This window comes from Palaemon carinicauda, chromosome 22 (assembly GCF_036898095.1).
Source record: "Palaemon carinicauda isolate YSFRI2023 chromosome 22, ASM3689809v2, whole genome shotgun sequence".
Taxonomy (NCBI): Eukaryota; Metazoa; Arthropoda; class Malacostraca; order Decapoda; family Palaemonidae; genus Palaemon; species Palaemon carinicauda.
This window is the reverse complement of record NC_090746.1, coordinates 55,381,352-55,407,627: the sequence shown is the minus strand read 5'-3', so window position 1 is coordinate 55,407,627 and position 26,276 is coordinate 55,381,352. Positions and strand designations below refer to the sequence as shown.

Genomic DNA, 26,276 nt, shown 5'->3' with positions numbered 1-26,276 from the left:
AGCCTTAAAATTCCACCACATATTACCAACCACAGTCGCCCAGCCTTAAAATCCTACCATATATTACCAACCACAAGACAACCAGCCTTAAAATTCCACCACATATTACCAACCACAGTCGCCCAGCCTTAAAATCCTACCATATATTACCAACCACAAGACAACCAGCCTTAAAATTCCACCACATATTACCAACCACAGTCGCCCAGCCTTAAAATCCTACCATATATTACCAACCACAAAACAACCAGCCTTAAAATTCTGCCATATATTACCAATTACAGGTCAACCAACTTTAAATTTGCACCATATTACCAACCACAAGACAACCAGCCTTAAAATTCCACCACATATTACCAACCACAGTCGCCCAGCCTTAAAATCCTACCATATATTACCAACCACAAGACAACCAGCCTTAAAATTCCGCCATATATTACCACCTACAGGTCAACCAACTTTAAATTTGAACCATATATTACCAACCACAAAACAACCAGCCATAAAATCCCACCATATATTACCAACCAAACTCGCCCAGCCTTAAAGTTCCACCACATATTACCAACCACAAATCTACCAGCCTTAAAATTGCACCATATATTACCAACTACAAGTCAACCAGCCTTAAAATTCCACCATTTATTACCAACCACAGTCGAACAGCCTTAAAATCCCACCATATATTACCAAGCCACAAGTAACCAGCCTTAAAATTCCGACATATATTACCAACTATAGGTCAACCAACTTTAAATTTCCAAAATATTACCAACCACAAGACAACCAGCCTTAAAATTCCGCCATATATTACCAACTACAGGTCAACCAGCTTTAAATTTGAACCATATATTACCAACCACAAGATAACCAGCCTTAAAATTACACCACATATTACCAACCACAGTCAACCAACCTTAAAATCCCACCATATATTACCAACCACAAGACATCCAGCCTTAAAATTCCGCCATATATTACCAACTACAGGTCAACCAAATTTAAATTTGCACCATATATTACCAACCACAAGACAACCAGACTTAAAATCCCACCATATATTACCAACCACAAGTCAACCAACCTTAAAATTCCACCATATATTACCAACCACAAGTCAATCAGCCTTAAAATTCCGCCATATATTACCAAGTACAGATCAACCAACTTTAAATTTGCACCATATATTACCAACCACAAGACAACCAGCCTTAAAATCCCACCATATATTACCAACAACAAGTCAACCAACCTTAAAATCCCACCATATACTACCAACCACAACTCAACCAGCCATAAAATCCACCATATATGACCAACCACAAGTCAACCAACCTTAAAATCCCACCATATACTACCAACCAAAAGTCAACCAGCCTTAACATCCCACCATATACTACCAACCACAAGTCAACCAGCCTTAAAATCCCGCCATATATTACCAACCACAAGTCAACCAGCCCTAAAATCCCACCATATATTACCAACCACAAGTCAACCAGCCTTAAAATCCCACCATATACTACCAACCACAAGTCAACCAGGCTTAAAATCCCACCATATATTACCAACCACAAGTCAACCAGCCTTAAAATCCCACCATATATGACCAACCACAAGTCAACCAGCCTTAAAATCCCACCATATACTACTAACCACAAGTCAACCAGCCTTAAAATCCCAACATACACTACCAACCCCAAGTCAACCAGCCTTAAAATCCCACCATATATTACCAACCACAAGTCAACCAACCTTAAAATCCCAACATATATTACCAACCACAAGTCAACCAGCCTTAAAATCCCACCATATACTACCAACCACAAGTCAACCAGCCTTAAAATCCCGCCATATATTATCAACCACAAGTCAACCAGCCTTAAAATCCCACCATATACTACCAACCACAAGTCAACCAGCCTTAAAATCCCACCATATACTACCAACCACAAGTCAACCAGCCTTAAAACCCACCATATACTACCAACCACAAGTCAACCAGCCTTAAAATCCCACCATATATTACCAACCACAAGTCAACCAACCTTAAAATCCCACCATATATTACCAACCACAAGTCAACCAGCCTTAAAATTCCACATATATTACCAACCACAGTCGCAACCAGCTTAAAATCCCACTATATTTTACCAACCACAAGTCAACCAGCCTTAAAATTCCAACACATATTACCAACCACAAGTCAACCAGCTTAAAATTGCACCATATATTACCAACGACAAGTCAACAGCCTTAAAATTGTACCATATATTACCAACCACGAAATAACCAGCCTTAAAATTCCACCACCTATTACCAACCAAAAGTCAACCAGCCTTAAAATTGCACCATATATTACCAACAACGAGACAATCAGCCTTAAAATTCCACCATATATTACCAACCACTCGCCCAGCCTTAAAATTCCACCACATATTACCAACCAAAAGTCAACCAGCCTTAAAATTCCACCATATATTACCAACCATGAGTCAACTAGCCTCAAAATTGCACCATATATTACCAACCACAAGAAAACCAGCCTTGAAATTCCTCCACATATTACCAACCACAAGTCAACTAGCCTCAAAATTGCACCATATATTACCAACCGCAAGACAACCAGCCTTGAAATTCCACCACATATTACCAACCACAAGTCAACCAGCCTTAAAATTGCACCATATATTACCAACCACAATTCAACTAGCCTTAAAATTGCACCATATATTACCAACCACGAAACAACCAGCCTTAAAATTCCTCCACATATTACCAACCACAAGTCAACTAGCCTCAAAATTGCACCATATATTACCAACCACAAGACAACCAGCCTTGAAATTCCTCCACATATTACCAACCACAAGTCAACTAGCCTCAAAATTGCACCATATATTACCAACCACAAGACAACCAGCCTTGAAATTCACCAATATTACCAACCACAAGTCAACTAGCCTTAAAATTGCACCATATATTACCAACCACAAGACAACCAGCCTTCAAAATTCCTCCACATATTACCAACCACAAGTCAACTAGCCTAAAATTGCACATATATTACCAACCACAGTCGCCCAGCCTTAAAATCCTACCATATATTACCAACCACAAGACAACCAGCCTTAAAATTCCGCCATATATTACCAACTACAGTCAACCAGCCTTAAATTTGAACCATATATTACCAACCACAAACAACCAGCCTTAAAATCCCACCATATATTACCAACCAAACTCGCCCAGCCTTAAAATTCCACCACATATTACCAACCACAAATCAACCAGCCTTAAAATTGCACATATATTACCAACACAAGTCAACCAGCCTTAAAATTCCACCATTATTACCAACCACAGTCGAACCAGCCTTAAAATCCCACCATATATTACCAACCACAAGTAACCAGCCTTAAAATTCCGCCATATATTACCAACTAAGGTCAACCAACTTTAAATTTCCAAAATATTACCAACCACAAGACAACCAGCCTTAAAATTCCGCCATATATTACCAACTACAGGTCAACCAGCTTTAAATTTGAACCATATATTACCAACCACAAGATAACCAGCCTTAAAATTACACCACATATTACCAACCACAGTCACCCAACCTTAAAATCCCACCATATATTACCAACCACAAGACATCCAGCCTTAAAATTCCGCCATATATTACCAACTACAGTCAACCAAATTTAAATTTGCACCATACATTACCAACCACAAGACAACCAGCCTTAAAATCCCGCCATATATTACCAACTACAAGTCAACCAAATTTAAATTTGCACCATATATTACCAACCACAAACAACCAGCCTTAAAATCCCACCATATATTACCAACCAAGTCGCCCAGCCTTAAAATCCCACCATATATTACCAACCACAGTCACCCAGCCTTAAAATCCCACCATATATTACCAACCACAAGTCAACCAACCTTAAAATTCCACCATATATTACCAACCACAGTCACCCAGCCTTAAAATCCCACCATATATTACCAACCACAAGTCAACCAACCTTAAAATCCCACCATATATTACCAACCACAGTCACCCAGCCTTAAAATCCCACCATATATTACCAACCACAAGTCAACCAACCTTAAAATTCCACCATATATTACCAACCACAAGTCAACCAGCCTTAAAATTCCACCATATATTACCAACCACAAGTCAACCAACTTAAAATTCCCACCATATATTACCAACCACAAGTCAACCAGCCTTAAAATCCCACCATATATTACCAACCACAAGCAACCAGCCTTAAAATCCCACCATATATTACCAACCACAAGTCAACCAACCTTAAAATCCCACCATATACTACCAACCACAAGTCAACCAGCCTTAAAATCCCACCATATATTACCAACCACAAGTCAACCAACCTTAAAATCCCACCATATACTACCAACCACAAGTCAACCAGCCTTAAAATCCCACCATATACTACCAACCACAAGTCAACCAGCCTTAAAATCCCACCATATATTACCAACCACAAGTCAACCAGCCTTAAAATCCCACCATATATTACCAACCACAAGTCAACCAGCCTTAAAATCCCACCATATACTACCAACCACAAGTCAACCAGCCTTAAAATCCCACCATATATTACCAACCACAAGTCAACCAGCCTTAAAATCCCACCATATATACCAACCACAAGTCAACCAGCCTTAAAATCCCACCATATACTACCAACCACAAGTCAACCAGCCTTAAAATCCCACCATATACTACCAACCACAAGTCAACCAGCCTTAAAATCCCACCATATATTACCAACCACAAGTCAACCAGCCTTAAAATCCCAACATATATTACCAACCACAAGTCAACCAGCCTTAAAATCCCACCATATACTACCAACCACAAGTCAACCAGCCTTAAAATCCCACCATATATTACCAACCACAAGTCAACCAGCCTTAAAATCCCACCATATATTACCAACCACAAGTCAACCAGCCTTAAAATCCCACCATATACTACCAACCACAAGTCAACCAAGCCTTAAAATCCCACCATATACTACCAACCACAAGTCAACCAGCCTTAAAATCCCACCATATACTACCAACCACAAGTCAACCAGCCTTAAAATCCCACCATATATTACCAACCACAAGTCAACCAGCCTTAAAATCCCACCATATATTACCAACCACAAGTCAACCAGCCTTAAAACCCACCATATACTACCAACCACAAGTCAACCAGCCTTAAAATCCCACCATATACTACCAACCACAAGTCAACCAGCCTTAAAATCCCACCATATATTACCAACCACAAGTCAACCAGCCTTAAAATCCCACATATTACCAACCACAAGTCAACCAGCCTTAAAATTCCACACATATTACCAACCACAAGTCAACCAGCTTAAAATTGCACCATATATTACCAACCACAAGTCAACCAGCCTTAAAATTGTACCATATATTACCAACCACAAGTCAACCAGCCTTAAAATTCCACCACCTATTACCAACCACAAGTCAACCAGCCTTAAAATTGCACCATATATTACCAACCACGAGACAACCAGCCTTAAAATTCCACCATATATTACCAACCAAGCCCAGCCTTAAAATTCCACCACATATTACCAACCAAAGTCAACCAGCCTTAAAATCCCACCATATATTACCAACCCAAGTCAACTAGCCTAAAATTGCACCATATATTACCAACCACAAGAACAACCAGCCTTAAAATTCCCCACATATTACCAACCACAAGTCAACTAGCCTTCAAAATTGCACCATATATTACCAACCACAAGACAACCAGCCTTGAAATTCCACCACATATTACCAACCACAAGTCAACCAGCCTTAAAATTGCACCATATATTACCAACCACAAGTCAACCTAGCCTTAAAATTGCACCATATATTACCAACCACAAACAACCAGCCTTAAAATTCCTCCACATATTACCAACCACAAGTCAACTAGCCTCAAAATTGCACCATATATTACCAACCACAAGACAACCAGCCTTAAAATTCCTCCACATATTACCAACCACAAGTCAACTAGCCTCAAAATTGCACCATATATTACCAACCACAAGACAACCAGCCTTGAAATTCACCAATATTACCAACCACAAGTCAACCAGCCTTAAAATTGCACCATATATTACCAACCACAAGTCAACTAGCCTTAAAATTGCACCATATATTACCAACCACAAGACAACCAGCCTTAAAATTCCTCCACATATTACCAACCACAAGTCAACTAGCCTTAAAATTGCACCATATATTACCAACCACAGTCGCAACCAGCCTTAAAATCCACCATATATTACCAACCACAAGACAACCAGCCTTAAAATTCCGCCATATATTACCAACCACAGTCAACCAAGCCTTAAAATTTGAACCATATATTACCAACCACAAGACAACCAGCCTTAAAATTCCACCACATATTACCAACCACAGTCAACCAACCTTAAAATCCCACCATATATTACCAACCACAAGACATCCAGCCTTAAAATTCCGCCATATATTACCAACCACAAGTCAACCAGCCTTAAAATTCCACCATATATTACCAACCACAGTCAACAGCCTTAAAATCCCACCATATAACCAACCACAAGTAACCAGCCTTAAAATTCCGCCATATATTACCAACTACAGGTCAACCACTTTAAATTTCCAAAATATTACCAACCACAAGACAACCAGCCTTAAAATTCCGCCATATATTACCAACTACAGGTCAACCAGCTTTAAATTTGAACCATATATTACCAACCACAAGACAACCAGCCTTAAAATTCCACCATATATTACCAACCACAGTCAACCAACCTTAAAATCCCACCATATATTACCAACCACAAGACATCCAGCCTTAAAATTCCGCCATATATTACCAACTACAGTCAACCAAATTTAAATTTGCACCATATATTACCAACCACAAGACAACCAGCCTTAAAATTCCGCCATATATTACCAACTACAGGTCAACCAAATTTAAATTTGCACCATATATTACCAACCACAAGACAACCAGCCTTAAAATCCCACCATATATTACCAACCACAAGTAAACCAACCTTAAAATTCCACCATATATTACCAACCACAAGTCAACCAGCCTTAAAATTCCACCATATATTACCAACCACAGATCAACCAAGCCTTAAAATTCCACCATATATTACCAACCACAAGTCAACCAGCCTTAAAATCCCACCATATATTACCAACCACAAGCAACCAGCCTTAAAATCCCACCATATATTACCAACCACAAGTCAACCAAGCCTTAAAATCCCACCATATATTACCAACCACAAGTCAACCAGCCTTAAATATCCCACCATATATTACCAACCACAAGTCAACCAGCCTTAAAATCCCACCATATATTACCAACCACAAGTCAACCACCTTAAAATCCCACCATATATTACCAACCACAAGTCAACCAGCCTTAAAATCCCACCATATATTACCAACCACAAGTCAACCAGCCTTAAAATCCCACCATATATTACCAACCACAAGTCAACCAGCCTTAAAATCCCACCATATATTACCAACCACAAGTCAACCAACCTTAAAATCCCACCATATATTACCAACCACAAGTCAACCAGCCTTAAAATCCCACCATATATTACCAACCACAAGTCAACCAACCTTAAAATCCCACCATATATTACCAACCACAAGTCAACCAGCCTTAAAATCCCACCATATATTACCAACCACAAGTCAACCAGCCTTAAAATCCCACCATATATTACCAACCACAAGTCAACCAGCCTTAAAATCCCACCATATACTACCAACCACAAGTCAACCAACCTTAAAATCCACCATATATTACCAACCACAAGTCAACCAGCCTTAAAATCCCACCATATACTACCAACCACAAGTCAACCAACCTTAAAATCCCACCATATACTACCAACCACAAGTCAACCAGCCTTAAAATCCCACCATATACTACCAACCACAAGTCAACCAGCCTTAAAATCCCACCATATACTACCAACCACAAGTCAACCAACCTTAAAATCCACCATATACTACCAACCACAAGTCAACCAGCCTTAAAACCCACCATATACTACCAACCACAAGTCAACCAAGCCTTAAAATCCCACCATATATTACCAACCACAAGTCAACCAGCCTTAAAATCCCACCATATATTACCAACCACAAGTCAACCAGCCTTAAAATCCCACCATATACTACCAACCACAAGTCAACCAGCCTTAAAATCCCACCATATACTACCAACCACAAGTCAACCAGCCTTAAAATCCCACCATATACTACCAACCACAAGTCAACCAGCCTTAAAATCCCACCATATACTACCAACCACAAGTCAACCAGCCTTAAAATCCCACCATATACTACCAACCACAAGTCAACCAGCCTTAAAATCCCACCATATACTACCAACCACAAGTCAACCAGCCTTAAAATCCCACCATATATTACCAACCACAAGTCAACCAGCCTTAAAATCCACCACATATTACCAACCACAAGTCAACCAGCCTTAAAATCCCACCATATACTACCAACCACAAGTCAACCAACCTTAAAATCCCACCATATACTACCAACCACAAGTCAACCAGCCTTAAAATCCCACCATATACTACCAACCACAAGTCAACCAACCTTAAAATCCCACCATATACTACCAACCACAAGTCAACCAGCCTTAAAATCCCACCATATACTACCAACCACAAGTCAACCAGCCTTAAAATCCCACCATATACTACCAACCACAAGTCAACCAGCCTTAAAATCCCACCATATATTACCAACCACAAGTCAACCAGCCTTAAAATCCCACCATATACTACCAACCACAAGTCAACCAGCCTTAAAACCCACCATATACTACCAACCACAAGTCAACCAGCCTTAAAATCCCACCATATATTACCAACCACAAGTCAACCAGCCTTAAAATCCCACCATATATTACCAACCACAAGTCAACCAGCCTTAAAATCCCACCATATACTACCAACCACAAGTCAACCAGCCTTAAAATCCCACCATATACATTACCAACCACAAGTCAACCAGCCTTAAAATCCCACCATATATTACCAACCACAAGTCAACCAGCCTTAAAATCCCACCATATATTACCAACCACAAGTCAACCAGCCTTAAAATCCCACCATATATTACCAACCACAAGTCAACCAGCCTTAAAATCCCACCATATACTACCAACCACAAGTCAACCAGCCTTAAAATCCCACCATACATTACCAACCACAAGTCAACCAGCCTTAAAATCCCACCATATACTACCAACCACAAGTCAACCAGCCTTAAAATTCCACCACATATTACCAACCACAAGTCAACCAGCCTTAAAATTCCACCATATATTACCAACCACAAGTCAACCAGCCTTAAAATTCCACCATATATTACCAACCACAAGTCAACCAGCCTTAAAATTCCACCACATATTACCAACCACAAGTCAACCAGCCTTAAAATTGCACCATATATTACCAACCACAAGACAACCAGCCTTAAAATTCCACCACATATTACCAACCACAAGTCAACCAGCCTTAAAATTGCACCATATATTACCAACCACAAGACAACCAGCCTTAAAATTCCACCACATATTACCAACCACAAGTCAACCAGCCTTAAAATTGCACCATATATTACCAACCACAAGACAACCAGCCTTAAAATTCCCCCATATACTACCAACCACAAGTCAACCAGCCTTAAAATCCCACCATATATTACCAACCACAAGACAACCAGCCTTAAAATTCCACCACATATTACCAACCACAAGACAACCAGCCTTAAAATTCCACCATATATTACCAACCACAGTCGCCCAGCCTTAAAATCCCACCACATATTACCAACCACAAGTCAACCAGCCTTAAAATTCCACCACATATTACCAACCACAAGTCAACCAGCCTTAAAATCCCACCATATATTACCAACCACAAGACAACCAGCCTTAAAATTCCACCACATATTACCAACCACAAGACAACCAGCCTTAAAATTACACCATATATTACCAACCACAGTCGCCCAGCCTTAAAATCCCACCACATATTACCAACCACAAGTCAACCAGCCTTAAAATTCCACCACATAATTACCAACCACAAGACAACCAGCCTTAAAATTCCACCATATATTACCAACCACAAGTCAACCAGCCTTAAAATTCCACCATATATTACCAACCACAAGTCGCCCAGCCTTAAAATCCCACCATATATTACCAACCACGAGACAACCAGCCTTAAAATCCCACCACATATTACCAACCACAAGTCAACCAACTTAAAATCCCACCATATATTACCAACATAAGACAACCAGCCTTAAATTTCCACCACATATTACCAACCACAAGACATCCAGACTTAAAATTCCGCCATATATTACCAACTACAGGTCAACCATTTAAATTTGCACCATATATTACCAACCACGAGACAACCAGCCTTAAAATCCCACCACATATTACCAACCACAAGTCAACCAACTTTAAAATCCCACCATATATTACCAACATAAGACAACCAGCCTTAAATTTCCACCACATATTACCAACCACAAGACATCCAGACTTAAAATTCCGCCATATATTACCAACTACAGGTCAACCAAATTTAAATTTGCACCATACATTACCAACCACAAGACAACCAGCCTTAAAATTCCGCCATATATTACCAACTACAGGTCAACCAAATTTAAATTTGCACCATATATTACCAACCACAAGACAACCAGCCTTAAAATCCCACCATATATTACCAACCATAGTCGCCCAGCCTCAAAATCCCACCATATATTACCAACCACAAGTAAACCAACCTTAAAATTCCACCATATATTACCAACCACAAGTCAATCAGCCTTAAAATTCCACCATATATTACCAAGTACAGATCAACCAACTTTAAATTTGCACCATATATTACCAACCACAAGACAACCAGACTTAAAATCCCACCATATATTACCAACCAAGTCGCCCAGCCTTAAAATCCCACCATATATTACCAACCACAAGTAAACCAACCTTAAAATTCCACCATATATTACCAACCACAAGTCAACCAGCCTTAAAATTCCACCATATATTACCAACCACAGATCAACCAACTTAAAATTTGCACCATATATTACCAACCACAAGACAACCAGCCTTAAAATCCCACCATATATTACCAACCACAAGCAACCAGCCTTAAAATCCCACCATATATTACCAACCACAAGTCAACCAACCTTAAAATCCCACCATATACTACCAACCACAAGTCAACCAGCCTTAAATATCCCACCATATATTACCAACCACAAGTCAACCAGCCTTAAAATCCCACCATATATTACCAACCACAAGTCAACCAACCTTAAAATCCCACCATATATTACCAACCACAAGTCAACCAGCCTTAAAATCCCACCATATACTACCAACCACAAGTCAACCAGCCTTAAAATCCCACCATATATTACCAACCACAAGTCAACCAGCCTTAAAATCCCACCATATATTACCAACCACAAGTCAACCAACCTTAAAATCCCACCATATATTACCAACCACAAGTCAACCAGCCCTTAAAATCCCACCATATATTACCAACCACAAGTCAACCAACCTTAAAATCCCACCATATATTACCAACCACAAGTCAACCAGCCTTAAAATCCCACCATATATTACCAACCACAAGTCAACCAACCTTAAAATCCCACCATATATTACCAACCACAAGTCAACCAGCCTTAAAATCCCACCATATATTACCAACCACAAGTCAACCAACCTTAAAATCCCACCATATATTACCAACCACAAGTCAACCAGCCTTAAAATCCCACCATATATTACCAACCACAAGTCAACCAACCTTAAAATCCCACCATATATTACCAACCACAAGTCAACCAGCCTTAAAATCCCACCACATATTACCAACCACAAGTCAACCAGCCTTAAAATCCCACCATATATTACCAACCACAAGTCAACCAGCCTTAAAATCCCACCATATACTACCAACCACAAGTCAACCAGCCTTAAAATCCCACCATATACTACCAACCACAAGTCAACCAGCCTTAAAATCCCACCATATACTACCAACCACAAGTCAACCAGCCTTAAAATCCCACCATATACTACCAACCACAAGTCAACCAGCCTTAAAATCCCACCATATACTACCAACCACAAGTCAACCAGCCTTAAAATCCCACCATATACTACCAACCACAAGTCAACCAGCCTTAAAATCCCACCATATATTACCAACCACAAGTCAACCAGCCTTAAAATCCACCACATATTACCAACCACAAGTCAACCAGCCTTAAAATCCCACCATATACTACCAACCACAAGTCAACCAACCTTAAAATCCCACCATATACTACCAACCACAAGTCAACCAGCCTTAAAATCCCACCATATACTACCAACCACAAGTCAACCAACCTTAAAATCCCACCATATACTACCAACCACAAGTCAACCAGCCTTAAAACCCACCATATACTACCAACCACAAGTCAACCAGCCTTAAAATCCCACCATATATACCAACCACAAGTCAACCAACCTTAAAATCCCACCATATATTACCAACCACAAGTCAACCAGCCTTAAAATCCCACCATATACTACCAACCACAAGTCAACCAGCCTTAAAACCCACCATATACTACCAACCACAAGTCAACCAGCCTTAAAATCCCACCATATATTACCAACCACAAGTCAACCAGCCTTAAAATCCCACCATATATTACCAACCACAAGTCAACCAGCCTTAAAATCCCACCATATACTACCAACCACAAGTCAACCAGCCTTAAAATCCCACCATATACTACCAACCACAAGTCAACCAGCCTTAAAATCCCACCATACATTACCAACCACAAGTCAACCAGCCTTAAAATCCCACCATATACTACCAACCACAAGTCAACCAGCCTTAAAATTCCACCACATATTACCAACCACAAGTCAACCAGCCTTAAAATTGCACCATATATTACCAACCACAAGACAACCAGCCTTAAAATTACACCATATATTACCAACCACAAGTCAACCAGCCTTAAAATTCCACCACATATTACCAACCACAAGTCAACCAGCCTTAAAATTCCCACCATATATTACCAACCACAAGACAACCAGCCTTAAAATTCCACCACATATTACCAACCACAAGTCAACCAGCCTTAAAATTGCACCATATATTACCAACCACAAGACAACCAGCCTTAAAATTCCACCACATATTACCAACCACAAGTCAACCAGCCTTAAAATTGCACCATATATTACCAACCACAAGACAACCAGCCTTAAAATTCCCCCATATACTACCAACCACAAGACAACCAGCCTTAAAATCCCACCATACACTACCAACCACAAGACAACCAGCCTTAAAATCCCACCACATATTACCAACCACAAGTCAACCAGCCTTAAAATTCCACCACATATTACCAACCACAAGTCAACCAGCCTTAAAATCCCACCATATATTACCAACCACAAGACAACCAGCCTTAAAATTCCGCCACATATTACCAACCACAAGACAACCAGCCTTAAATTACACCATATATTACCAACCACAGTCGCCCAGCCTTAAAATCCCACCACATATTACCAACCACAAGTCAACCAGCCTTAAAATTCCACCACATAATTACCAACCACAAGACAACCAGCCTTAAAATTCCACCATATATTACCAACCACAAGTCAACCAGCCTTAAAATTCCACCATATATTACCAACCACAAGTCAACCAGCCTTAAAATTCCACCATATATTACCAACCACAGTCGCCCAGCCTTAAAATCCCACCATATATTACCAACCACAAGTCAACCAGCCTTAAAATTCCACCATATATTACCAACCACAAGTCAACCAGCCTTAAAATTCCACCATATATTACCAACCACAGTCGCCCAGCCTTAAAATCCCACCATATATTACCAACCACAAGACAACCAGCCTTAAAATCCCACCACATATTACCAACCACAAGTCAACCAACTTAAAATCCCACCACATATTACCAACCACAAGACAACCAGCCTTAAAATCACACCATACATATATTACCAACCACAGTCGCCCAGCCTTAAAATCCCACCACATATTACCAACCACAAGTCAACAGCCTTAAAATTCCACCACATATTACCAACCACAAGTCAACCAGCTTAAAATCCCACCATATATTACCAACCATAAGACAACCAGCCTTAAATTTCCGCCACATATTACCAACCACAAGACATCCAGACTTAAAATTCCGCCATATATTACCAACTACAGGTCAACCAAATTTAAATTTGCACCATATATTACCAACCACAAGACAACCAGCCTTAAGATTACACCATATATTACCAACCACAGTCGCCCAGCCTTAAAATCCCACCACATATTACCAACCACAAGTCAACCAGCCTTAAAATTCCACCACATAATACCAACCACAAGACAACCAGCCTTAAAATTCCACCATATATTACCAACCACAAGTCAACCAGCCTTAAAATTCCACCATATATTACCAACCACAGTCGCCCAGCCTTAAAATCCCACCATATATTACCAACCACGAGACAACCAGCCTTAAAATCCCACCACATATTACCAACCACAAGTCAACCAACTTTAAAATCCCACCATATATTACCAAACATAAGACAACCAGCCTTAAATTTCCACCACATATTACCAACCACAAGACATCCAGACTTAAAATTCCGCCATATATTACCAACTACAGGTCAACCAAATTTAAATTTGCACCATATATTACCAACCACGAGACAACCAGCCTTAAAATCCCACCACATATTACCAACCACAAGTCAACCAACTTTAAAATCCCACCATATATTACCAAACATAAGACAACCAGCCTTAAATTTCCACCACATATTACCAACCACAAGACATCCAGACTTAAAATTCCGCCATATATTACCAACTACAGGTCAACCAAATTTAAATTTGCACCATACATTACCAACCACAAGACAACCAGCCTTAAAATTCCGCCATATATTACCAACTACAGGTCAACCAAATTTAAATTTGCACCATATATTACCAACCACAAGACAACCAGACTTAAAATCCCACCATATATTACCAACCATAGTCGCCCAGCCTCAAAATCCCACCATATATTACCAACCACAAGTAAACCAACCTTAAAATTCCACCATATATTACTAACCACAAGTCAATCAGCCTTAAAATTCCACCATATATTACCAAGTACAGATCAACCAACTTTAAATTTGCACCATATATTACCAACCACAAGACAACCAGACTTAAAATCCCACCATATATTACCAACCATAGTCGCCCAGCCTCAAAATCCCACCATATATTACCAACCACAAGTAAACCAACCTTAAAATTCCACCATATATTACTAACCACAAGTCAATCAGCCTTAAAATTCCACCATATATTACCAAGTACAGATCAACCAACTTTAAATTTGCACCATATATTACCAACCACAAGACAACCAGACTTAAAATCCCACCATATATTACCAACCATAGTCGCCCAGCCTTAAAATCCCACCATATATTACCAACCACAAGTAAACCAACCTTAAAATTCCACCATATATTACTAACCACAAGTCAATCAGCCTTAAAATTCCACCATATATTACCAAGTACAGATCAACCAACTTTACCAATTTACCAACCACAAGGCACCATATATTACCAACCACAAGACAACCAGCCTTAAAATCCCAACATATATTACCAACCACAAGGCAACCAGCCTTAAAATCCCACCATATATTACCAACAACAAGTCAACCAACCTTAAAATCCCACCATATACTACCAACCACAACTCAACCAGCCATAATATCCCACCATATATGACCAACCACAAGTCAACCAGCCTTAAAATCCCACCATACCCTACCAACCACAAGTCAACCAACCTTAAAATCCCACCATATACTACCAACCAAGTCAACCAGCCTTAACATCCCACCATATACTACCAACCGCAAGTCAACCGGCCTTAAAATCCCGCCATATATTACCAACCACAAGTCAACCAGCCCTAAAATCCCACCATATATTACCAACCACAAGTCAAGCAACCTTAAAATCCCACCATATATTACCAACCACAAGTCAACCAGCCCTAAAATCCCACCATATATTACCAACCACAAGTCAAGCAACCTTAAAATCCCACCATATATTACCAACCACAAGTCAACCAGCCCTAAAATCCCACCATATATTACCAACCACAAGTCAAGCAACCTTAAAATCCCGCCATATATTACCAACCACAAGTCAACCAGCCCTAAAATCCCACCATATATTACCAACCACAAGTCAACCAACCTTAAAATCCCACCATATATTACCAACCACAAGTCAACCAGCCTTAAAATCCCACCATATATTACCAACCACAAGTCAACCAACCTTAAAATCCCAGCATATATTACCAACCACAAGTCAACCAGCCTTAAAATCCCACCACATATTACCAACCACAAGTCAACCAGCCTTAAAATCCCACCATATATTACCAACCACAAGTCAACCAGCCTTAAAATCCCACCATATACTACCAACCACAAGTCAACCAACCTTAAAATCTCACCATATACTACCAACCACAAGTCAACCAGCCTTAAAACCCACCATATACTACCAACCACAAGTCAACCAGCCTTAAAATCCCACCATATACTACCAACCACAAGTCAACCAGCCTTAAAATCCCACCATATACTACCAACCACAAGTCAACCAGCCTTAAACCCACCATATACTACCAACCACAAGTCAACCAGCCTTAAAATCTCACCATATATTACCAACCACAAGTTAACCAGCCTTAAAATCCAACCACATATTACCAACCACAAGTCAACCAGCCTTAAAATCCCACCATATACTACCAACCACAAGTCAACCAACCTCAAAATCCCACCATATACTACCAACCACAAGTCAACCAGCCTTAAAATCCCACCATATACTACCAACCACAAGTCAACCAACCTTAAAATCCTACCATATACTACCAACCACAAGTCAACCAGCCTTAAAACCCACCATATACTACCAACCACAATTCAACCAGCCTTAAAATCCCACCATATATAACCAACCACAAGTCAACCAACCTTAAAATCCCACCATATATTACCAACCGCAAGTCAACCAGCCTTAAAATCCCACCATATACTACCAACCACAAGTCAACCAGCCTTAAAACCCACCATATACTACCAACCACAAGTCAACCAGCCTTAAAATCCCACCATATATTACCAACCACAAGTCAACCAACCTTAAAATCCCACCATATATTACCAACCACAAGTCAACCAGCCTTAAAATCCCACCATATACTATCAACCACAAGTCAACCAGCCTTAAAACCCACCATATACAACCAACCACAAGTCAACCAGCCTTAAAATCCCACCATATATTACCAACCACAAGTCAACCAACCTTAAAATCCCACCATATATTACCAACCACAAGTCAACCAGCCTTAAAATCCCACCATATACTACCAACCACAAGTCAACCAGCCTTAAAATCCCACCATATACTACCAACCACAAGTCAACCAACCTCAAAATCCCACCATATACTACCAACCACAAGACAACCAGCCTTAAAATTCCATCACATATTACCAACCACAAGTCAACCAGCCTTAAAATTGCACCATATATTACCAACTACAAGACAACCAGCCTTAAAATTACACCATATATTACCAACCACAAGTCAACCAGCCTTAAAATCCCACCATATACTACCAACCACAAGTCAACCAGCCTTAAAATCCCACCATATACTACCAACCACAGTCGCCCAGCCTTAAAATCCCACCATATACTACCAACCACAAGACAACCAGCCTTAAAATCCCATCACATATTACCAACCACAAGTCAACCAGCCTTAAAATCCCACCATATACTACCAACCACAAGTCAACCAGCCTTAAAATCCCACCATATACTACCAACCACAGTCGCCCAGCCTTAAAATCCCACCATATACTACCAACCACAAGACAACCAGCCTTAAAATTCCATCACATATTACCAACCACAAGTCAACCAGCCTTAAAATTGCACCATATATTACCAACTACAAGACAACCAGCCTTAAAATTACACCATATATTACCAACCACAAGTCAACTAGCCTTAAAATTCCACCACATATTACCAACCACAAGTCAACCAGCCTTAATATTGCACCATATATTACCAACCACAAGACAACCAGCCTTAAAATTCCACCACATATTACCAACCACAAGTCAACCAGCCCTAAAATTGCACCATATATTACCAACCACAAGACAACCAGCCTTAAAATTCCACCACATATTACCAACCACAAGTCAACCAGCCTTAAAATTGCACCATATATTACCAACCACAAGACAACCAGCCTTGAAATTCCCCCATATACTACCAACCACAAGACAACTAGCCTTAAAATCCCACCATACACTACCAACCACAAGACAACCAGCCTTAAAATCCCACCACATATTACCAACCACAAGTCAACTAGCCTTAAAATTCCACCACATATTACCAACCACAAGTCAACCAGCTTAAAATCCCACCATATATTACCAACCATAAGACAACCAGCCTTAAATTTCCGCCACATATTACCAACCACAAGACAACCAGCCTTAAGATTACACCATATATTACCAACCACAGTCGCCCAGCCTTAAAATCCCACCACATATTACCAACCACAAGTCATCCAGCCTTAAAATTCCACCACATAATACCAACCACAAGACAACCAGCCTTAAAATTCCACCATATATTACCAACCACAAGTCAACCAGCCTTAAAATTCCACCATATATTACCAACCACAAGTCAACCAGCCTTAAAATTCCACCATATATTACCAACCACAGTCGCCCAGCCTTAAAATCCCACCATATATTACCAACCACAAGTCAACCAGCCTTAAAATTCCACCATATATTACCAACCACAAGTCAACCAGCCTTAAAATTCCACCATATATTACCAACCACAGTCGCCCAGCCTTAAAATCCCACCATATATTACCAACCACGAGACAACCAGCCTTAAAATCCCACCACATATTACCAACCACAAGTCAACCAACTTTAAAATCCCACCACATATTACCAACCACAAGACAACCAGCCTTAAGATCACACCATACAGTATATTACCAACCACAGTCGCCCAGCCTTAAAATCCCACCACATATTACCAACCACAAGTCAACCAGCCTTAAAATTCCACCACATATTACCAACCACAAGTCAACCAGCCTTAAAATTCCACTATATATTACCAACCACAAGACAACCAGCCTTAAAATTCCGCCATATTTCACCAACTGCAGGTCAACCAACTTTAAATTTGTACCATATATTACCAACCACAGGTCCTCCACCTGACCTACACATCTCGCTTAGAGGTCAGTGTAGATGACTACTCAGGAACAGAGATCAGGAAGAGGGAGGAAGAAGAGGACGAAATCTTTTATGGAATTTGTCTTCCCCTGGAAGAGGCTAATAATGCTGGTTACAGAGGAAAATGCCACCAAGAACCGCCAGGTCCACAGGACGTTAGTGAAGCTCTTTGGTCACTTCTCGGAAGGCAAGTTCTTGGCATTTTATCATAGGGGTTTCATTAAGCACCACTTTACCATTTAATTGAAACTTGAGCTTCATGTGAATTTAAATGAATAATATTGCAACATTTTTTTTTTTTTTTTTTTGGGGGGTTAGGCATATTGCTCTTGCACGGCACCTAAAATAACGTATTCAATAAACCGCCCTTTCACTGTGTTGACGAATGGAAAATCTAAAGAGCTACCTAAAATAGGAAAGCTCACCATCAGTATCTTAGAAAAGTCGATGCAATAACTAAAAACAATTAATCAACTCAAAATCTATAAATTTTGAAAGCTCAGTATATTTATTACCATAATCCTATTCTTTTTAGCTTCTCTCTACCAGAACGAGATCAATCGTTTTTTTCATTAAGTGACTGAGCTTGATTTGGATAGATACATTTCGTTTTTTTTTTTCGCCATTGCAAAACTAACCTATGCTCCTCAACCTATATTTCTCAAACGAAACTGATTTGCCAATCTTTTTTTTCCTACAGAGTCCCTTCAAATACCTGCAGAAAAGAACTTCAAGAGATATACTGTTCATTCTTATATCACAATAAGGGTCTATGTTTGCCCCCGTTCGTCCTGCAGCCTGATCAGGTGAGGAAAAATGCTAAAAGTGGTTAAGCATTCCAAACTATCTGAAGAGTTAAAAATATGTGATTTAGCTGTTCTGGCAATGGGAGTGATAAGCATGAATGTTAATAATCCATCCGGCTTAAAAAATATATTAACTTACATATGAATACTTATTTTAGGCCAAAGACAGTATGCCAGAGGACCTCATTTTGGCCGCCAGCTCTTTCCCCCGCCCAGGGTTGAGACCTGACACGAGTCAGAATGATGCCTTGATGTCAAACCCACATCGAAATCTCATACCAGTTCGACTTGGATTTGTTATCCTCGCCCATAAGGATCCACCATCAGTGGTATGTTGGTTAATATCACTATTTTAATTACTTTTCACACACAGATTTGCTAGTGAGTATGAATTATCACAAAGTATATCATTCAGATTCACTGAAAGACACTACAGAATAAACTGCAGAATCTTAGGCGAGTCGTGACATATATCGCGGGGAGGGAATGCAAATAAGGATTGAATAAGGTTGTTATACTGATCGATCATGTCTTCCGCCCATCAAACCGAAGAGAGGTGGGTCAAGAATATCACACGTTTGAAGGCCTGTTTCATTGGCTTAGTTGAAGGCTGAATAAGTATTTATTAAGTAAAAACGTTCAGATGAAAAAATAAAGCTCAAACTTCTCTTTGGAAGAGCTGTAAGTATGACCAAAACAAAATTAAAAAGACTTCACTTAAAACCTCCAAAAGTTTACATGAAAACACAGCCATTCTCCATATAAAAGAGAAAATAAAACAAGCAATATATGCAAACATACAGACTGTAATACATGAATTTACAATATATATATATACATTCATTCTTATGCCATGCAGTGGTCATGTAACCCAGGGAATTATTATTTTCATTTAGGCCCATACCAAATTGTTTGTTTTATATTATATATAGTGGCATTTTCTCCCATTGCTATAAAATCAATCTGGATTCTTGACAGCTTTTAATATATATATATATATATATATATATATATATATATATATATATATATATATATGTATATATATATACATACATATATATATATATATATATATATATATATATATATATATACTGTATATATATACATACATACATACATACATACATACATACATACATACATACACTGTCCAAAGGTGAAGAATGATTCTTATATCTATGGGAGAAAACGCCAATATGAAACGTACTCGTTGGTATAAATCAAAATAATAATTCCCTAGCTTATTCAACCGCTGCATAGCATATTATCATCCATCAATTTTGAATGGAGGCTCTTTTTTCATCAGATGCAGCTTTTGAGTCTCATCTACCGACCTCACCACTTCTACGTCATTCACGTGGATGCCAGACAAACCGAAATTCGAAACACAATCACCAGTATGATTGCGACGATCCTGCCGGGAGCTACTAACATAAGGTGAATATCATTTCCGCATTTTATTGTTATACCTAGTTTGATTTTTCACACTTGTAAGTCAACCCCCCTTAATCGTAGTACTTTTTTCACAGTATTCCTGTCCATAAATTCAAGAAAATTTCAATTTCCGTTGAGTGGGCCTTACAAGATCTTCCGTCTGCTACCATCAGTGGAAAATAACCACAGGCCACTTACGCATAAATCTGTATTTTCTTATGTAGTAGGTAAATTTGATGATGTTAATGTAAAATAAAAGAAAATCCCTCATCTACGACCTACTGATAACTGTCGTAATATTGTCTCTAACCTCTTAACTTTTCAAGCTAGTAAAATAATCTCTTCTACTTCTAAACTTCCCAAGCTAATTGTTAAATGGTAATTTTTTATCTAAAATAAACAACTGTATTTAAAATAAGGCTAACAGTATATCATTAGATATTTGTGACCCTTTTAATACATCTCACAAATTGAAATAATCTAAACTGAATAGAGACAAAGAAACAAAAAAAAAAGGACAACATCTTTTCTTTCAGAATTTTACCTCCCTCACGTTCCTTTGTAGCCTCGTGGGGTTCATTTAATATCGTGAGAGCCGAATTGGAGTCCTTCGAGGAGCTCCTACGAATGGGACCCTGGGATTTCGGTGTCAAACTCAGCGGAGCCGACATGCCCATCAGGGACGTGGATGACCTGAGCGCAACCCTGGCATCCTACAGGGGCACCAGCTTCGTCCCCCTCTTCGGCCAGCGGAACGATAACATGAAAGCCGAACAGGGACTCGTTTGGGATGTCTGGTAGGTGCGAGTTCGGCAGAGAAAGGGAGAGGGGAGAGGGTAAAGAGAGGGGTAGGGTAAAGGGAGGAGAGAGGGTAAAGGGAGGGAGAGGGGAGGGGGAGGGGGAGGGGAAAGGAGAATGGGAGGGGACGTGGAGGGGGAATGGGAGTGGTTTGGGAAGGGAGGGGTGAGGGGAAGGGAAGGGGGAATGGGAGTGGAGGGGGAGGTGAGGGGAAGGGAATGGGGAATGGGAGTGGAGGGGGAGGTGAGGGGAAGGGAATGGGGAATGGGAGTGGAGGGGGAGGTGAGGGGAAGGGGAGGGGAGGGGAGGGGAGGGGAGGGGAGGGGGAGGGGGAAGGGAGGGCGAGGAATAAAAGGGGAGAGAAGGAGAAGAGATGAGCAAAGGGAGAGGAGAGGGGCAACGGGAGAGGAGAGGGGTGGGGGAAAGTGAGAGGAGAGAAAAGGGGAGAGGAGAGGGGCAAAGAAGGGGAGGGTGGGAAAAAGGGGAGGGGATGAGAAATATGGATGGAGGGGGGAAAGGGAAAGATTATGAAAAGGGGGAGGGGAGGAGGAAATTGGGATGGGAGAGGACAAGAAATATTGGGTACAGTGCAAAAAGATTCAATATAAATAGATGGAGGAAAGGAACAATGGAAATTGGAAGGAGGGCAAGAAAGGGGGGGGGGGGTGAAAATAGCGGACTGAGATTGGGTAGATGGAAGAAAAGAAAAGGTATGATGAAAATTGGAAGGGAAATGACAAAGAGAGGGGGGTTATCAGCTAGGAGGAATAAAGAAAAATGGGAAGATAATAGTATAATAATCTATCAGGTAGGAGAAATTGGAAGGGGAAACAAGTGGAAAAGAGGGAGAGGAAGTAAAATGTTAGGAGAAAGGGATAAAGGAGAATAGAAATTGTTGGAGAAAATTTAAAATGGAAAAGGTGCAGAGTAAAAAAAAAAAATATAAAAAAATCCTTTCAAATTACTACTAGAACATGTCATATAAATATCTAGATTAAAAAAAAAAAAAGACATGAAATTTAAAATTAATTGTAACCGAAACATTTCGATGACTCGTCACCCAATCTTTGCTCAACAGGCACGGTTGCGAAGGATACGTCTACAACGTGAGTCGAGGCGGAGGTCAGCCTTACCCGGAGGAGATCCCAATCTACACAGGGTGAGGATGCTGGAATCAATTCGCTAATGCTTCTTGCCAATTGATAGGCGCGAGTACTACTTTAGTTATTGCACGAAAATTCAGAATTAAAATGTTTCTTATATACATATATTGTACAGTATAAATGATATATATATATATATATATATATATATATATATATATATATATATATATATATATATATATATATGTATAAATTAATGGACTGGCGTTGCCTAGTTGTAAATGAAGAGTCCACATTTCCAAGGTCTGTAATTGGATACTAGTGGCACATAACAGAGATACTGTAAAGACAACCTTTGCAGTCCATCTCTGAAGAATCTATGAAAACCGGAAGGTTCTACCTTTCTGAGCCTTTTCCTCTTAAAAAACTTGAATAGAGGGCCCAGAAGAATGGCATAGCCTTCCGATTTCTCAGCAAATCCTTAGGGATGCAGTTGCTATTAACAGAATAAATCTAACTACTCAGTCGCAGCAGCTCATTCGACCGATTACACCTCAATCCTGAGGGTATTCTGGGTCACCAAATGCACATAGCCTTCTTTATTAACAGTTCTCAATGGTCGATCATGGGCCGCAACATGTGGGATTACGCAGTGACATATAGCCGGAGGTCCAACGTCATCAATCGTTGGCATTATCATCTGCAAACCTCCATTATTCCAGACGAGTCTTACTTCCCGACCGTTGCAATGAACTCGCCATACGCGTAAGTTTCCCCGATGACTATAAGTCGTTTAACACCTATTATGTCTTAGTTTATCTTACTTGTCTGTCCAGAGTAAAATTAAAGATAATTCGATCTATTTTATTATCTAGCACTTTCTTCTATTGCATTTGCTTATTTTCAAATATTTACATTACAGTATTTACAACGGCAAATTTCAATTGTATCTATCGTTATTCAAAATGACTTATATCTTTAATAAGGTACAAAAGAATTATCCTTTGAAGGAGAAACTTTAAAAAAGGATTACTACTGAAAGCTCAAGAAAGGTTTTCGGAGGCTGATTCAATAACTATCAACATCACTTCAAGAAGTGATACAGATTTACAAAATTTTCCGAATCCTCCCGAACATCTACTCATATTAACAAAATGGATGTCTACATGGTCGGTCCGTCGTAAAACTTCATTGACCTAACGTTATCTTTTCAATACCCATTACTATTTTGATGATAACAAAAGATTCTATTCACATTGACTGGCATAAAACTACAACTATCTTCACAATTGTTAGTAATGATTATCCTTTTCTAATTTACTTATAAACCGAAACCTCATTTTAGTTTTTATACTCATAGCGTTTTTTTTTTTTTTTTTTTTTGGGGGGGGGGGGGGGGCCTTGCCTTGGTGGTCAAGACCATAACACATAATTTCAGCACGCATCTGATAACTTGAATTAAGTATGTGTTTACCAAACTAAAATTTAGCATGAATTAGCATAATGAGCTTGCAATCACAACCTCCATTAGTCTTCCCTCCCCTCTTTACTCTAATCTAATTGCGTGAACGCTTACTTCATACTGATCTACCCTATCTGTATTGACTCTGGATCTACCTATCCTTCCGACTTCATTTACTTTGTAGAAGTAGCTGTCGACCTCTTGGTTTCCACTGGCTCAAGAAGTTTGAGGGCAGGAACGTCATTAATCTGTGTCGACACATGGAGGACACAGATTTCTGCGGACAGGTAATCACGTAGGTCTACGACAGGTCTACTAATTTAGCGTAACCTTCATTTTAATCATGCCTGACTATATTTCTTATGTAATAATAATAGTGACAAGGTATAGACATACATATAACATAAACACTGTCATTATACTAAATTATATCACTTCATTATCAGCACGCAATTTACTACTAAACGGTTTCATTGCCTCAATAATCCTTTCCATTGAAAATCAATAAGGGGACAATTAACCTCTTTTTTTTCACATTTCAATATCTTAGGGTCCTGGTCCAGTGGAAGAAAGTGATCTAATTGAGATGATGGAATCATCCCACAGATATTTCTTTGCGAGGAAATTTCATACGGACACACCAACTAATCCCATACGGATCAAGGCAAGTTTATCAGGCGATATAAATTTTGCTTTCTCTAACATTTGACGAACCTTCTTGGATCCGAGAGAGAGAGAGAGAGAGAGAGAGAGAGAGAGAGAGAGAGAGAGAGAGAGAGAGAGAGAGCACTGTGCACAACCATTTCCTTTCCAAAGTTAATACTCAGCAAAAAATCTAATGCAGCACAATTTCACATCAAATTGTGTACGCCTATAACCATTCTTTACCCGGTAATTAGCCTGACGTAAACTTTGACCACTGATCATTGCAGGTGGCCGAACACGTGAGAACCAACTACTACCAAAACATGAGAAAGTACATCTCCAAAGCTTTGCAAAGGCAACTTGGACGTCTAGCCTTTCAAAAT

General features: G+C 39.6%; 1 protein-coding gene across 6 annotated transcripts in view; it reads left to right on the top strand.

Annotated features, from left to right (window-relative positions):
* LOC137616456 (uncharacterized) overlaps positions 1-26,276 on the top strand; it is a 120,923-nt gene that overhangs the window by 22,489 nt on the left and 72,158 nt on the right. For all 6 annotated transcript variants that reach the window (XM_068346238.1, XM_068346239.1, XM_068346234.1 and 3 more), the window contains exons 6-15: positions 19,609-19,823; positions 20,337-20,442; positions 20,601-20,771; positions 21,755-21,885; positions 22,419-22,679; positions 23,759-23,839; positions 24,396-24,551; positions 25,433-25,535; positions 25,799-25,912; positions 26,181-26,276. The exon at positions 26,181-26,276 is cut by the window's right edge and continues 75 nt beyond it. In XM_068346238.1, coding sequence (XP_068202339.1) covers positions 19,609-19,823; positions 20,337-20,442; positions 20,601-20,771; positions 21,755-21,885; positions 22,419-22,679; positions 23,759-23,839; positions 24,396-24,551; positions 25,433-25,535; positions 25,799-25,912; positions 26,181-26,276 — 1,434 coding nt within the window. The remainder of the gene's footprint in view (positions 1-19,608; positions 19,824-20,336; positions 20,443-20,600; positions 20,772-21,754; positions 21,886-22,418; positions 22,680-23,758; positions 23,840-24,395; positions 24,552-25,432; positions 25,536-25,798; positions 25,913-26,180) is intronic.